Raw genomic sequence first — 18,310 nt, 5'->3', positions numbered from 1 at the left:
CAAGTGGCTCAGCAGGCCAAATAGCATACTCCCATTTCTATTTCTGTTTTTAGATACAGAAGTCTTGATAACAGTATTTATCAGTATGCAGGTGACAAGAAAAGCAAATATTGTCATTGAGTCATACAGTACAGAAGCAGACCCTTCGGTCCAACAAGTCCACAATGACCAAATTTCCCAAACTAAATGAGCCCCATTTACTAGTGTTTGGCCCAAAAGCCTCTAGACCCTTAAGTGTTGTAACTGTATCAGCATCCACTACTTCCTTGAGCAGTTCATTCCACATACAAACCACCGTGTGAAAAGGTTGTCCCCACGTCCTAAATCTTTCTCCTCTCACCTCAAAAAAAAAAATGCACCCTAGTTTTGAACTCCCCTGCTGTAGGCAAAAGACCTTTGCTATTCACCTTAACTATGCCCCTCATGATTTTATAAACCACTTTCAGGTCACCCCTCAATCTCCTACGCTCCAGGGAAAGAAGTCCAAGCTTATAATGCAAACCCTCTAGTCCCAGCAACATCCTTGTGAATGTTTGTACCCTCTCCAATTTAATAACATCCTTTCTATACAGCAGGGCGGCCAAAACTGTATGCAGTACTCCAAAAGTGGCCTCAACGTCCTGTAAAACCTCAATGTGACATCCCAATTCCTGTACTCAATGGTGAGCGATGAAGGCAAGTGTGCTAAATACCTTAACCATCCGGCCTAACCGTGACGAAACTTTCAAAGAACTATGTACCTGAATCCAGAGGTCTCTCCATTCCACAACACTAGCCAGGGCTCCACCATTATTTGTATAAATCCTACCCTTACTTGTTTTACCAAAATGCAATACCTCATTTATCCAAATGAGGCTCCATCTGCCACTCAACACGGAACTGTGCAGCAAAGGAACAGGCTCTTTAGCCTAGGTTATTGTACCAAACATGCTGCCAAATTAAACTGATCCCTTCTGCTTGCCCTTGGTCCAAATGCCTGCATTCCTTTCATATTCATGTGCGTATCTAAAAGCCCCATAAAACAACCTTATCATATTGGTCTCCTCCACCTTTCCTAGGATTGTGAAACACAATCCTACCACAAAAAAATTTGTCCCCTCTCGCCTCAATGCACGCCCCCTAGTATTAGGCACTTCAGATTCTGACCATCAACCCCATCTATGCAGCTCAATTTTATAGATTTCTATCAAATCTGCGCTCAGTCTCTGCTGCTCCAGAGAAAAGAACCAGAGTTTTTCTGGCCTCTCCTTATAGCTCATACCCTCTAATCCAGACAGAATCCTGGTAAACCTCTTCAGCACCCTCTCCAAAGCCACCACATCCATAATGTAATGTAATGTGGTGACCAGAATTGAACAATACTCTAAACGTGGCCTAACCAAGGTCTTATAAAGCTACAACATGACATCCTCAGAAATAATAAGAACTACCGAGGCTGGAGTCTGAGATAACAGTGTGGAGCTGGAGGAACACAGTAGGCCAGGCAGCAGAGGAGCAGGAAAGCTGATGTTTTGGGTCGGGACCCTTCTTCAGAAAAAAAAACTTACTAAAATCCATATAGACAACATCCACTGCTCTAGCCTCTGATCACCTTGGTCACCTCCTCAAAAAATTCAATCAAGTTAGTAAGACATGACCTGCCCTGCACTGCACAAAGCCATGCTGACTGTCCCTAATTAGGCTACGCTTTTCCAAATGTGCATGAATCCTAAGAACTCTAATAGCTACCCAACACAGATGAGAGACTCACTGGTCTATAGTTTCCTGGATTGTCCCTATTTCCCTTCTTCAGAGTAACAACATTACTGGCTAGTCGGCAGTCCTCCAGGAACTCTGCAGTGGCTAATGAGGATACAAAGATCTCGGTCAGGGCTCCAGCAATCTCCTGTCTTGTCTCTCACAAACCCGAGGTCGATATCATCAGGCCCTGGGGATTTATCCACCTTAATGCTGGAGACTCAACACCGCTTTTTTCTTTATCTCAAAATGCCCTCACATATTAGTATGTTCCACACCAATTTTGCTATCCTCCATATCCTTCTTCTGGGTGATTACTGATGCACAGTGCTTATTTAGAATCTTGCCCACACCCTCCGCCTCCAAGCAGACATTCCCTCCTTTATCCTCGAGTAGTCCTACCTTCTCCCTCGTTACCCTCATATTCAAAATATTGAATGTCTTGCCACTCTCTTGAACCCTACTTGCCGAGGTCATTTCATGACCCCTTCTTGCTCTCCTAATTCCCTGCTTTCCTTGTATCTCTCACAGGCCATCTAATTTTAGATTCCTAATCCTTACACGTCTTCATCTTTTGACTAAATTCAGAACTTCCCTCATTATCCAACAGTCCCTTACCTTGCCATCCTTGTCCTCCTTCCTTACCGGAAGATGCCAGTCCTGAACTCTGATCAGGTCTTTAAACAACTCCCACGTCAAATATGGACTTGCCTGATAATGGCTCCTCCCAATTAACACTCCCGAGCTCCTGCCTAACACACTGACCCAACTGATCAAGATCCCTTTGTAATCTTATTACCTTCTTCACTGTCAACTATACCACTTGGTGTCATCTGCAAACTTACTAACCATTCTCCCAAATTCTCAAAAGAGCATAAAATGGATAGTAGTTGAGGTTGGTTGGCTCGCCAAGCTGGTTTCTTGTTTCGCAGATGTTTCATTACCATGCTTGGTAACATCCTCAGTGCAGCTCCAATGAAGCGTCGGTGTTTTCCCACCTGTTTTTAAACTCTGGGGTCCGTTGAGATGGATTGCCTCACTTCCGGTTTTCCTTCGTAGTGGAATGTATATGGGGTCGAGTTCAATGTGTTATTAATAGCATGCTTCGTGGAGTGCCATGCTTCTAGAAATTCTCGTGCTTGTCTCTGCCAAGCCGGTCCCAGGATCTTGGTGTTGTCCCAGTTGAAGTGGTGGTTCTCCTTGTCCACGTGGATTGAGATGAGTGAGCACTGATCGTGTCTTTTTGTTTTCTATTTTTTTTCCTATTTCTTTTTGTTATTAATAAACACATTGAACTTGACCCCATATACATTCCACTATGAAGGAAAACTGGAAGTGAGGCAATCCGTCTCAACAGACCCCAGAGTTTAAAAATCAGGCAGGAAAACACACCAACACTTCATCGGAGGCTGTACTGAGGACGTTACCAAGCATGGTAACGAAGTGTCTGCGGAACAAGAAACCAGCTCGGCGAGCCAACCAACCTCAACACCCACAACCCAAGCTACAAATCTACTCCAAAACCTTAATGGATAGTAGAGTTGCCACAACAAGGCATTAGTGAGACTATACCTGGAGTACTGCATATAAATTTGGTCCCCTTGAGAAGGGATGTAGTTGTATTGAAGGCAATTCAGAGAAAGTTCACTAGATTGATTCTAAAAGATATGGGATCTATCTTATGAAGAGAGAAAGCAGTTTAGGCCTATACTTGCTAGAGTTTAGAAGAATGAGAGGACATCTAATTGGGGCATAGAACATATGAAAGGGGATTGACAAAGTAGATATAGAGGATGTTTCCCTCATGTGGGGTTGTCTAGAATGAGAGGTCATAGTTTTTAGGAGAAGGGTTGTGAATCTGTGGAATTCACTGCCCCAGAGCATGGTGGATACTGGGTCATTAAAAATCTAAGCTTTCAAATTTAGTCAGTGATGGGTTGAAGGTTTATGAGGAATGGGCAGGGAAGTGAAGTCGAGGCCGAGAGGAGATCAGCCACAATTATATCAAGTGAAAGAGCAGGTTTGAGGGGCTGAATTGCCTTCGTCAGCACCTAATTCGTACATTTTATGTATTCTGCAGGCCATTGACTTGATCCCCAAAAGAAACCTAATCAATCAGTTTTCTCCCAATGAAGTTGGGGGCAACATGAAGCAGCACCAAAATGTAGTGCACAGAACCACTTGGATCTAGACTTCTCAACCTCAAATGAGTACCAAAAGGTTCAAGAGTAAAATAAACGCAGCTTTTAGCCACGAATGGCACCCATGAATCCTGGCTGAAGAAAACTGTGCGGAAATGTCAATCATTGGAGGTCAATAAACAGATGGCATAAACAGAGTACATGAATTTCATCACAGCTTTGTGAAAGTGACAGGAACTCTTCACAGCACCACCATCCACCCATCTTCAAACTACCTCAAAATGGTCTGCCCTAGATTACAGGATTGACCGATTATTCCAACTTGGTTATCTTCTCAACAACATCAAGAACTGCTACATGAACCAACAAGCACATTATCACAAATCTTCTAATCCAGAGTTCTTTACTGATCAAATGGCCTTAAAACATCTCATAACTACCAATTACTCCATCCTGTCACTAGGTTTGCAATACTACCCCAATGCATATTTATATAAGCACTATGTATATTTGCAAAATACAAGAAAATGACTGAACATCTACTCATATCGTTTTGGATATTGAAGGAAAGACAGACTTGTAACCTTCACAGAGCTCAACTTAGATCAGCCATGTCTATGCTTAAGGACTGGAATAGAAAATTCCAAGATCTCGACCCTTCCAAAGTATTTCATCTTCATCTTAAATGAGAAATCCAGGTCATGCATTTTTAAACACTGTCCTCTATTACTGGGCTCCCTTAGAGAAATACCACCTCAGCATTTACCAAATCAATTTCTCACTAAACATTTTCAATGAGCGCACCCCTTGTTCTTCTGCTCCAAATCTTTTCATTCCCTCCCCGAAAGGCAACCTCTTCATCCCAAAAACGGACCTAATGAATTTTCTCTGAACTGCTTCAAAGCTCAGTCTCTAATTAAGGAGACGAAAACCACACAATATGGGTGTATGATCCCATCAGTGCCCTCTATATTATAGCAAGGAACAAGATTTCCCCAATTCGATAGTCCAAATCCTTGCATTAAACATTCCATCCACCTTCATAATTACCATACCTAGATGCCACTGTCCTCATCTACAAGGACACTCAGATTCCTCTGTACTACTGCAAGTATTTTGCTTTTCTATTCTTTCAAGTGAATCATTTCTTTTCCTCACCACATAATACCACATTTGCCAAAATTATTTACCCACACTACTTGCACAATATCCACAAATATGGATAAATATAGATTGAACCAGAGCAAATGTTGGCTCAGGGCTTATGCCTTACACCAGGTAAATGGGCTTTGCAATCAGTATGTGTGCATAACAGCTTCTGCTACTTGGTTAATTGGCATCAATAGCTACCAAAGAAAAAATGACCTTGGAGAAGGGCTCAAGGGCCATCAATGCTGATAAATGGATAAATGTTCAACATGGGGTCGGGGGGGGGGGGAGGGGCAGGATTGACATGGTTTTAAGACAAAAAAGATTTTAAAATGACAGAGTGATCAACTGACCATTGGTTTTCTGGAGCTTGCTTCAACCTGCCTGGAATAACCAAAGTCATCTGAACTGAAAGTAACATTTATCAAGAGAGACTGAAGCCAGTCGAGAGAGAATAATCACCGACCTTCTAGCTTTAAATTCACATCTGTATGATAGATCTCAATGGAGATGAAAGACTTTCCTGCAGTTATCCAGCTTGGAAACTATTATCCTTGACAAAAGAAAATGTTAGTGCCCTGCATTTCAAGCAGCAGCTTTCATCGAGAAAATGAGATGGATTCATAATTGGAACCAGAAAAGTTTCTCGCTCACACTCAGCCTCTAAAAGCAAATTAGTGATCAACACACATTGGAGGGATACGTCAGGTTTCAAAACCCAAACACACCTACAATATGCATGCCTCTGTTGATCCACATTTTCTGATCACGGTCTCCAGTTAAAACCTAAACAACAAGACTTAAAGATATTGCCAGGACTTCACACCAAACATGGCTTTGTCTCCATGTCATTTCGGAGACAATGTTAACCATCTTTCCCTCTCCAGAATTCCCACCAGAACTGCTGTTTATACTTCAGTTGACCCTTGTCCACTGTGTTGCTTTTGATACATTATCTTCCTTTCTGTACTAGATAAATTATCCACATCTCAATTTTTATTCATATTTGTGCATTTTGTGTTACATTTCTACATTTCTTTCAGGTTTAAACAGCAATAAAAATACTCTGCCTTCCACTCAAGAAAATCTTGGAATTGACTCATGTTTCTGGGGAGCTAAATTTTAATTGTAATGACAACGCCAATTCACTGCCCTTTAACTGGCTGTAACACCAGCAGTACTTCCATAAAACTTTAAGAAATGGGAACAGGAATAATCCTGCTCAGTCATTCAGTAGGATCATGGCTGATCTGACATTCCTGCACTTTCCCTGCAACTCTCAATTCCACTACTGATGAGAATCGCTCGTAGACTGAAAATTTACATGAGAATTCTGCCCCCACAGCTGTGTCAAGAAGTAACAAATCCACTGAATTCAACTTTTCTGATGAAGGGTCTAGGCCCGAAACGTCAGCCTCTCTGCTCCTATGATGCTGCTTGGCCTGCTGTGTTCATCCAGCCCTGCACCTTGTTGTCAAGAAATTCCAGTTGAGTTAAAGCTGACCACACTTTCCTGGAGTGCCATTACGTTTTCGTGCAGCTGAGCATAAAAGCCACAAAATATTGTTTTTTTTGGGGGTTGTGGCAGCGTCAGTCATTGACATTGACACCAAAACATGATGCTGTTGTAAAGAGGGGGGTGACCAACTAAGTTTATATCCCCGTAAGCATACGGAAAAATTACGTGTTTTTTACCTATCAAAGTGTTACGCTGATAGAAGTGATTATGTGTATTAAAATTTATTATATTCATTGAGCATTTATCCCATAGTCCCCAAACTCAAGTGGACCTATCTGACCAAAACTTGAGCACCACTGGAAAAGGTTGTTACAATATTCCAACCTTAATGACATTTTTTAAATCTAGCTATCAATTCTGTTAATTAACTAACTCATGATTCATTTGAGATCATGCTCAACACAATGAGCTCCTGCTAATGCAGTAATAGTGTGTGTCATCTCATCAAATGCCTATTGGTAATCTAAATATATCTACCTTTTTGCTTCTCACCCAATTTTATCCTGAGCTCTAGCAGATTTGTCAAGTAATTTCTCTTTCATAACCTCATTGGATTCTATTCTGATTTTTCTAATGGTTTTGTCAGTATGTCCTTAGTAATGACTCCATTATTTTCAAATGGCAATGCAGCCAGTCATACAGCATGGCAACAAACCCTTCGGTCCAACCAGTCCACGCCATGACCCTAAACTATACTAGTTCCACCTGCCTGCACTTGGCCTATTTCCCTCTGAACCTTTGTTCATGAACTTATCCAAGCTTCTTTTAAACATTATAACTGTACCTGCATCCACCACTTTCTCTGGCAGTTCTTTCCACATACCAACTGTTTTAAAAACAAAACAATGTCCCTCATAGCTTTTGAAAAGGACTTCTGCTCTTGCCTTAAAAATATATGTCCCATAGTTCTGAACTCCACCCCCACACCACCCTAGGGAAAAAGCCTTTTTCACACACTTTATAAACCTCTAAGATCACCCCTCAACCTCCTACACACCAGTGGGAAAAAAAAAAATCCCAATTTTTCCAGCTTCTTATAACTCAAATCCTTCATTCCCAGTGACAGCCTGGTAATTTTTTTTTTTTTTTTTTTTTTTTAAAATTAAAAAAGTTGAACCCTCTCCAGTTTAACAATATCCTTCCTATAAACAGGGCAAACAGAATTAGACAGTATCTCATGGAGGCCTCACCAACACTGTATAACCTCAAGAGTCAGTGGTCCAGCATGGAAACAGACCCTTTGGTCTGACTTGTCCATGCCAGATATTCTCAATTAATCTAGTCCCCATTTACCAGCATTTGGTCCATATCCTGTTAAACCCTTCCTATTTATGTATCCATCCAGATGCCCTTAAATGTTGCAATTGTACCAGCCTCCACCACTTCCTCTGGCAGCTCATTCCATACACACATCACCCTGTGCATGAGACAGTTGCCCCTTAGGTCCCTTTTAAATTTTTCCCCGCTCACCTTAAACCTATGCCCTATAGTTCTGGACTTCCTCACTCCAGGGAAAAGACCCTGACTATTCATCCTATCCATGCCCCTCACTATTTTATAAACCTCTAAAGGTCGCCTCCCATACTGCAGGGAAAACAGCCCCACCCTATTCAGCCTCTCCCTATAGCTCAAGTCCTCCAACCCCAGCAACATCCTCGCAAATCTTTTCTGAACCCTTTCAGGTCTCAACACCTTTCCAATAGCAGAAGGACCAGAATTGCATGCAGTATTCCAAAAGAGACCCAACCAATGTCCTATACAATCACAACATGACCTCCTGACTCCTATACTCATTGTACTGACCAATAAAGGCAAGCACATCAAACATCATCTTCATTATCCTCCTAACTCAAAAGGTCTGAGCAATGAGGGCAAGCATTCTAAATGCCTTAACCACATTGTTTGAAATTTGCGTCACAGGTAGACAATTATGTACATGAACCCAGAGGGGTCTCTGTTCTACAACACTACCAACAATTAGTTGTACTAGTCCTGCCCTTGTTCATTTTACCAAAATGCAATACCTCACATCCACCTCCCCTCAGCCCACTCACCCAACTGATCAAGATCTTTGTATAATGTTCGGTAACCAAGTTCACTGTACACTACACCACCAACTTTGGTGGCATCTGCAAATTTACTAACCATGTCTTCTGTATTCTCATGCAAATCATTTATATAACTGAAAAAAGGTGGACCCAGTACCATTCCCTGAGGAACACCACTGGTCGCAGGCCTCCAGTCTGAAAAGCAACCCTCCACTACCACCCAAATCTTTCAGAATCACCAACTTAGCCACCAATGTCAAACTCAAGTGTATAGCTTCCAGGCTTCTCTGTACAGCCTTTATCAAAATGGTACAACATTAGTCTTCCTCCAGTCCTCTGGTACCTCACTTGTGGTTACAGATGATAAAAGTAATTGCGGACCTCTTAAACGTCCCAGTGTCCTGGGATACATTTGATCAGGTCCCAGAGATTCACCCAACTTCACTTTTTGTTTTTAAAACATCTTCAGCACTTCATCTTCTCTAACGTGAACTGTTTTCAAAAACACCAATATTTATTTCCGAGTTCTCGAGCCTCCACTACTTCTTCAATAAAAACTGATGCGAAATATTCATTTAATATCTCTCCCATCTGCAGAGGTTCAACACAAAGACGACCTTATTGATCTTTAAGTGGTTCTAATCATACTCCGGTTGCTCTCTCACTCTTAAATCTATTTGTAGAGCCTTTCTGGATTACCTCTAACCTTATCTGCCAAGGCGCTCTCATATCCACTCTTTGCCTTCCTGATTTCCTTCCTAAGTATGCTCCTTCAGGAGATTCATTTGATCCCAGTTATCAATATCTAATTATATTTTTAAATTGACTAGAACCTCAATAATCTTTATTAATCTATCGTTCCCTAAATCTTACCAGACTTTACCCATCACTAACAGGAACATAATGCTTCTGAACTCATTATCATACTCTTGAAGGTTTCCCCCTCGTCAGTTGTCCCTTGACCTGCGAACAGCCTACTTCAACGAACTTTTGAAAGGTCTTGTTTCATACCATTAAAATTTGCCTTACTCCAATTAAGAACTTTAACTTTTATGGAAGGCTTATCCTTTTCCATAACATTTTAAAACCAGAATTATGATCACTAGTCCCAAAAAGTGTTTCCCTACTAACACTTCAGTCACTTGCCCTGTCTTATTACCCAAAAGATAAAGTTTTGCTCTCTCTGCAGTAAGAACATTTACATTTTGGTAAAGAAAATTTTAACACTTTACCAAATTCTTCACCATTCAAACCTTTAACACTATGGCAATCCCAGTCAATATTTGGAAAATTAAAGTCTATTACACCTTATTATTCTTACATACATTAAAAAAAAAAAGAGAGATCTCCTTACACATTTGCTTCTTAAATTTCCCTGCCTATTGGGGATGGGAAGAGGTCTGTAGTACAATCCCATCAAGGTGATCATTCCTTGCTGGTTTCTAATTTCAAGCCATATATTTTCACTCAATTGTCCATTAGAAATATTTTTCTCATTACAATAGTATTGTTTTCCTTACATCAAAAATACCACCTCACCACCTTTTTCTACAACATCTAAACCCCAGAACATTGAGCTGCCAGTCCTGTCTTCCTTTAGCAAAGTTTCTGCAATAGCTATAACCCCCCAGTTCCATATTCCCAGAGTTTGTGATCCTTACTTGTGAGCCACCTTGCATTAAAATAAATGCAATTCAATTCTTTAGAGTTACTTCATTCTGACTTGCACATGTCTGTCTTTTCTAATTAATTTGCTCTTTTCTGATTCAGAACCATCCTCATCTTTCTCTTATTTTAATACAGCAGGATGTAATCCATCTGGTCCCACCTTACTAGTGAACCTTCAATCCCATTGGTCCTTCTAGTACTCCTTCCTCCAGTGGATCATGAACTTGGAGGTACTGCCTCCCTTTGACCCCAATTGTACTCAGTGAGATGCTATTTTTGTCAATAGTTTTGAAAAATGGCCAATCGCTTCCTTAGAATTTGATTAAATCCCTAACTGCCTTAGTTATCCATGCATGATGCCTCCGTTTCAGGATCTTTTACTTTACGTGCATTATGCGGAGTTTTGAAGCACTACCTTAAATGTCTGCTATTGCATTCAATCATCTTAACTTCATAATTTTTTCCTCAATTCACATCTGCATATGATCTTAATTTTAAACTAACACAATGTGATTTCAAGACAGCGTTAGGTATAACTTTCTTACCCTCCAACTATACATGAAATCCTGTCATGTTATGGATCACACTTGGCAATAAGATCCTTTACTATGACTTAATTAATCCAGTCACGTTACATTATTGGATCTAAAGCATTACACTGCTGCAGCAGCTGGCCCTGTTGTTACTCCTCCTCCAAATTAGTTCATCTCATATCAGGATGAGGACGACTTTTTTCAGCCACAGGGCATGGTGAATCCGTAGAACTTGTGGCCTCCACATCCTTCTGTGGAAAAGTCATGGGAGTATTTAAGACAGATAGAAGCGTTATGGGGAGAAGGCAGGAGAATGGAGTTGACAAAAATATCAGTCATGATGGAATGGCAGAGCAGACTTGATGGGCCAAATAGCCTAATGCTGCTCCTATGCCTTATGGACTTGAGCATAGCCTCTAATCAGTAGTCTGTGAAAGATGGTTATTCTGGCCATTTATGCTCACAAAATGACATCCAATACAATCCACCAGTCTCCTTGCTGCTTCAATGCCAGGTCACTGGCTATGCATGGACATAGCTCAGTCCTTTGTAAAGCTAACAAGCATCTGTTTTATTACTCAACAGAGTCCTGCTATGCAATTTCCTTAACCTAGTCGCCAAGGTGCTGATGGTAAGGGGCCCAATGTAACATTCAGATGATTCTGATGACAGGCTCTATTTGTCCCTTTTAAATGGTTCTCCACCACAGCTGACCAGGTTACTGTTAGTGCTGCATGCCTACCCCTGGTAGACAGTAGGAAACAGGCCTAAGTGTCTCTAATTTGTCTTATTCCTTATTCTCACTTCTTTAAAAAAAGTGCCTTCATGATGTTGGGGACATTCTGCCTATCACAAGTGTCCCATTGATCATGCACAGTACAATAAATTGCCATGAAACTTTCATGTCCAGCATTCACAACAAGATTTCTCTTTATTGCAAATTTTACAAGTGCAGCTGATGTGTTTCGGAAGTTTGTTGGTTGTCAGCAAGAATGTCATTCAGAGACTAAAATGCTATTGCACATGATAACGGATTCTTTTGATACAGAAAACAGTCAGGGAAATATCATGTGTGTCATTAAATCAAATTCAAATACTCAACTCAACTGGTTGTGTATCTTTTTAAAAAAAAATTGCCACATTATGTGTGTGTCAGGTTAGTGTGCACATTTCTACACAATAACCAAGGCTGAGATGGGCTAGGTATTTAATTCCAATGTGTTACAATGAACCAAAGGAAGAGTGTTTTTTTCCCTGGACTGGATGTGAGCACATTCTGCGAAGTATAAAAAAGTTTCACTACTTAAATATTTACTTAAGTCTAAAAAAGGTTAAAAAAGGATATTAAACAGGACAACAAAACAAGATTATTTCAGAATTCAGCAATAATGATTAAATACTTGCAATTATTTTGCATTTAAAATCAGATTGTAGGGGGTGGGTACAAGATTTTCCAAAGGCGGTTCCTGGTACACCAAATGTTAGGAATTCCAAGAACTGGGTCAAATGGCTAGTCTCCAGAGGAATGCAAGTGTTTTAACAGATATCATGGAACATTCAACTACAGTAATATTACTACACAGTTTAATATTCACCAAATCACAAAACCGAGTTTTGAACTACAAAAGCCACAGAGCAAAAGCTCTGATTCTTACCTAGTTCACTGCGCAGACTAAGCAGCTCCTGAGACAGCTCCTTGCGTTGTTTGCCTACTTCCTCCCGCTGAGGAGAAAAATATTTTGTTACTATGGGAATCAAACAAAACTCAGAACACAAATCTTCTATGCTTAATAACTCGAGTATGGAGTTTTCAAAATACATCAAATTTAGGTCATTTGCTTAAGTCACTAGTGCACAAAAAACTGCAATGACAGCAAAAAGATATATCAGGATACATTGTTTAGAAGAATATTTTTACCAAGCACATTTTTTCAAAGATCCAGAGACATCAACTTTATCTTCAATAGAAACAATGGCAGTATCTATTGTTTCTCCATTACAAAAAGCTTCCAATGTTGCAAAGTATGGAGCTAATCATAAATATTTCGGAAGGGTCACCGGACCCGAAACATTAGCTCTGATTTTTCTTCAAGATGCTGTCAGACCTGAGCTTTTCCAGTAACTTCTGTTTCTGTAACTCTAACCGACTTCAGGTCTTTCTTAATGAGCACAATATTTCCCGTGTGTATCACGAATCAGTAGATGTAGACGACATGCACTACACTTTCAAAAATAACTGTTCCTACCAAATAAGACACTTGAATTAAGTCTTTAATTCACAGTTCTAACAAGGTTTAAAACAAAAACATTTTTCTTGTTCACCTTGCAAAGTATTAGAAGGAAAAACGTAAACCAAGAACACTATTATAATCAGCAGGGAAACATGCAGACCTGACATCAGGACTTCAGAAATCTTGAGCAGATAAAATTAAGTGATTTGATTCACCAGTGATCAATAATTCAGGAAATTGAACTTGAGCTTTCTAATCCCTAAGGCAGAGTCAGGATGTGGCTTTAAAATGATATAGGATGTTCCGAGCTCTCAATAATCTGGCTCTTCAATGCACCACAATTATTCAGCTATTTTTGTAGCAAGCTACAGCAAACAGCTGGAAATAAAAAAATGCTGAAATTACTTGCGTCAGTTACCAACTCCTCAGTTCCAGTCAGCAAATCAAAAAAATTCACCAGTTACCCTCTTTCCAGCACACGGATCGTAGAGGCACATTTTGCTGCTGCTGCAACCCATTCTCCCTTTTTTTCCGGCTGTTTGTGTGAATTGTGCAAAAGCACAGGTGGCCACACAACCCAAACTGGTCTTTCTACATTTAAAATACTTGTAGGAAAAGATCCATTAGGCCTTGCCTTCCAAGCTAACTTTCAGTACAGGATGTGTACCATATTTCCTGCAGTACTCAGCCCTGACTTAAAAAAAATCTGCATTCGTAAGTGAAGTGGGAATCACTCATTACAGGAGGCACAGCCCTATGCGTCTGCAGACAGACTGGATGGGGTGGGGGGGGGCACTGATCAATGTTAATTTATTCAAATGTCAGCAGCTAAAGCTGAGCACTGGAACATTCATTGATCTTCCAGTGAATTCAGTAATGGAAAAGCTCTATTTTTAATTCTCAACTTAATATGCAACGCCATCAAGCACACTCCCACCCAACCCGCTTCCCCCCCACCCCAAGGTCAGTCAGCTGGTAAACAATGTACAGCTCAAATCACAAAATCAGTTTGTATTACAAATCTGTTCGTTCCAGTTCAACATAGCCCAATTCAGAACCCAGCCACACAGATACTGCAATTACCTCAAAAATGACTTCAGTTGAAAAGGTTTTAGTTATGAGCATATTCCAATTTGGTTAAATCTAAATTAAAGGGACAGGCGTGAGCATGTACACTGAGGATTATGGTAATTGCTATCAGCATTGATATTGTCAAACTGACATCCAACAGGTGGTGAAAGGCTCACAACATGTTCCCACCTTGATTGTGGTTCAAATCTTAAAATGTTTTATTGAAGTGCTGTTTGTAATGTCAGGGCAGAGTAAGTCACAACAGATGCAGTTGCAATGCTGCAGGTCAACAGTCCAAATATTGTAACAGCACCAAACAAAGCTCCAGAATGTTTACATTTACAATGCAAAGTTTTCAGCTGAATCTTACATGAAGTGAGCTTGAGCAAACACTTAACATGCTGTTTCATTTAATGAAACATTTAATTAAATGGATGGTTAGAAAAATTACAAAAAAAAAAGTTAGTTATTTACCATCACCTAAAGACAGCAGCGCTGGCAAAAGCTGACAAAACATGCATTAACTCGAGGCATTTAACAGGTGTGGTTCCTCTGCCAAAAAAAAAATGGAAAATTGTGCACCAGACGACCAGTTTTTAAGCGGACAGACAGCATCATTTACCTAGCCCCAACTTTAAGTCTAGATTTCTCTCCACAGATGTTGCCAGACCTGCTGAGCTTTTCCAGCAGGTTCTGTTTTTGTTACAGTTTACGGTGATCTGGGTGTTGCCCCCAAGAACAGCATTGACATAAATATAGGAAGGTGTACATGTCCCTCAAGATGAGCCGCTCTAATTCCAAAAAGTCTGCCCAACATGACAATGGCTTGATCCCCACGTCAAGGGCAAGATGCAGAGATGGGGGGGGGGGGGGAAGACTCCATACATGTAGCAATAATCTGATAGGAGTCCCTTCATTATCACCAACCAGGCTACATCAGGATGCTTGTTCAAACATTCCGGTGAAAAGGCATTCTGTCAACTAATGGACAATTCGCTCAGCAAGCCAACTGATAATGTACCATCTCCTTTACCAGAACGACCTCTAGGAGGTTACATGTGGACTACTGGCTGATGCCAGTCAAAAGCCGCTTCTCTGTATTATAAAAAACCTTTCCCTCAAGGAAGACTGTTGCTCTCCCCAGCAAAAACTGGGCATTCTATACAGTAAAAACAACTCAGTTTAAAAGTGAAAACCTGTTACCTTTCCTGCAGCAGTTGCGAGGAGCTATTACTTTTGAAATTGATCAGATATTTCCCAAGTGAAATTGTCACATTTACAGACTAATGGAAGCTTCCAGAGAAAGATAAATGGGCCAGGTGAGCTGAAGATAATCTCAACATTGGAATCAGGAGGCAAATATCCCAACTGGCTGTCCAGTTCTTATCTATCTTCACCAATAGTCTATTTGCCCTATTGTGTCTCTAGCTGCAAACAATGGGGAGTTTAAGGGGATTAGAGTTCGTTGGTACTGTTATATGCCTATGGTCTATGTCTGTTGACTTGCAGCTGTAGTTTAATTACTTAAATTATCCTTCTTATATAGTACAGAAACCTGGTTTCTATCAGCTCTGTTTGAAAGGCTGCAAATTGGTTACCATGTGTACCTTTCACAAAAGTGCAACTAACACTGGATACACCTCCAAGAGTAGTGACTCTCCATTAATGATACTACTACAGTGGGTCATAAAGTATGACAATTGATGTCTGTGTATAGATTGTTCATGGACACCTTCAAACCCCACAAAGCTGGCTCTTTGGATGAACGTGATCTTACGTATAATCTTTTCCCCTTATGCAGTTTTGAATGTTGTTTTCAAATGAACACCGACCACCTCCAACCTTCAGATAAAATGGAAGGGGTCTCAGATGATTGAGACGGCACGAGTGAGGAATTGGAGAGACATAACACACCGCAATTGTGAAAGCATCTCCTACTTTCTGACCAGGATTTTACCTCTAGTGGAGAAGACTGCTACTACATGTTTCATTTGTTTTATTGAGATTACACAACCCTTTCAGTTTTTAAAATGCATCTCATTGCTGTTGGGTCAGACTACCTGAAGGTGCTGTGTTAAGTTTCGGTGTAAGAGGGAGAAAGAATTGATTGGTCCTCTTGCTCTTAATGATTTACTGACTTCCAAACTGGTCACAGATGCTCACTGAGTACTAATAGTAAACTTGCGAAGAAATCCACATATAGATTTACAAGATGATGAGAGGCGTAGATAGAGTGGATAGCCAGAGACTTTTTCACAGGGTGGAAATGACTATTACGAGGGGATATAATTTTTAAAGTGATTGGAGAAAGGTATAGGGGAGATGTCAGAGGTAGGTTCTTCAGACAGTGGTGGGCGTGTGGAATGCACTGCCGGCAGTGGTAGTGGAGTCAGATACTTGAGACTTTTAAGCGACTCTTGGATGAGCACATGGAGGATAGTAAAATGTAGGGTAGATTGATCTTAGTAGGATAATAGGTCAGCACAACATCGTGGGCCGCAGGGCCTGTACTATGCTGTACTGTTCTATGTATAGAGAGGATTGTACCTGCATGGATCACCACCTTATTTTGGATGGACTGGGAAAACATTTCTACGCAACACCTGAACAGGAACAGAATGACACTCCAGGGTTCAGGAGAATGTGCTGAGGAATACACCAAAGATTGGAGCTGATAGACGGGAAAGGCTCCAGTTTAAGGACCTTTCAACCACAGTACCGGTTTTGGGGGGGGTGGGGGGAGTGCACTGGACACCGTAGAACCTCTTGGACTGCATGCCCAACAAAGAATTCACTTGTGAATATCAAGAACACAAACTGTATTGAGTCACCTCAGTGTAGAACATGCTTTATGGAACAAATCTGGAGATTTAGGGCGATAAAGTTCAAGTCAAAATGATTTAGAATATACTTCACTAACTCTTCTTGGACGCTTAGTGTGCAAAAAAGTTCCAAATACGTAACAGAAACTAACAGGACACTAGAAATGACATAACCTTCAAAAATATGGTTATAAATTGGTTCAATTTGTTCTGATGCCTGAAGCTTGTTATTGTACTAGTCAGATCAACAAAATCTTTAACATTAATAACCAGCATTGCATGATGTTATGTTTTAGCTCTGAATACCAGCAGGAACATTCCACATTTCGCCCACTAGATCTTCACAGCATATGCATTTAAAAATTGCTAAACTGGAATGTTTGAAAGCAGCTCTTAGTGAAACAAATTCCACTGTACGGTTTGAGCTTGGGAAACTAACAAAGTATGTTTGTGCTCTAACTACAAGCAGGTGCAAAATGCATCTTGAAACACGAGAGACTAACTACATTTACAGAAAGGAGGTAAATGGGCAAGTGTCTCACCTTCTGCGATTGGAATGGGAGGGTGTCAGGAGTGGAGAAGTAGACCAAGGTTACCCAGAGGGAATTGATCCTTGAAAACACTCATGACAAAGGGGAGGGAAATGGGCAGTTGGTGGTAGCAGTCATGGCAGCTTATGATCCTTTAGAAATAGAGACTAGTGGGGTGCAAAGTGAGGCAGGTAAGGAAGGGGTGAGGGTAGAAGAGCAGGAAATGTGTCAGCTACATTTGGGTGGGGTGGGGGGAGAAGGGGTTTGTCAATTACAGCAGCAGGGAATCCTTAGTTCAAGGAAAAATGGCAAATATCCGAGGCTTCTTGCAGAAGGTGCATCAGAACAGAACAGGTGTGACAGAGACAGAAAAATGGAGAATAGAGCAGAGTCCTTACACAAGGCAAAGTGCAAGGATGTATAGTTAGAAGGTAATTGTAGGAGTTGGTAAATCAGTAGCCAGTGAATCAGGGAGTTTGTAAATCAGTGCCAAGCCTATCTTCAGGAGATGAAACTAATGGTCATGAAAGGAATGGAGTAGTCAAAAGATGGATCAGCTGAAGGAACCAACAGGATAGAAACTGGGAGTAAAATTGATACGTTTTCCTAATTCCACACGAGAGAAGCAGTACTGATTATGTCATTAGAAAAGCAAGTAAAGTGCTGTGGGGAGGGACCAGAGTGGAACTGAACAAGGAACGTTCCATGTAGCCTACAAAGAGACAAGCATGTAGGTGCAGTGTTCCTGCACGGCTCAACACCACCTTCCACTTATACTTCTAAACAGGCTTCAGCATGCAACATTGTTCAACACTTTCAGAACAACCATGTTGGTTACTCAACACCCATCCACACCCCTAG

At 40.8% G+C, this 18,310-nt stretch overlaps 1 protein-coding gene across 5 annotated transcripts in view; it reads right to left on the bottom strand.

Moving 5' to 3' along the window:
• Positions 1-18,310, bottom strand: part of LOC109937195 (microtubule-associated tumor suppressor 1 homolog) — a 165,500-nt gene that overhangs the window by 26,468 nt on the left and 120,722 nt on the right. For all 5 annotated transcript variants that reach the window (XM_048600564.1, XM_048600566.1, XM_048600565.1 and 2 more), the window contains one exon: positions 12,451-12,517. In XM_048600564.1, the coding sequence (XP_048456521.1) occupies positions 12,451-12,517 (67 nt within the window). The remainder of the gene's footprint in view (positions 1-12,450; positions 12,518-18,310) is intronic.

This window comes from Rhincodon typus, chromosome 1 (assembly GCF_021869965.1).
Source record: "Rhincodon typus isolate 14 chromosome 1, sRhiTyp1.1, whole genome shotgun sequence".
Classification (NCBI taxonomy): domain Eukaryota; kingdom Metazoa; phylum Chordata; class Chondrichthyes; order Orectolobiformes; family Rhincodontidae; genus Rhincodon; species Rhincodon typus.
The sequence above is the reverse complement of the archived record's forward strand: the minus strand, read 5'-3'. Positions and strand labels throughout refer to the sequence as shown.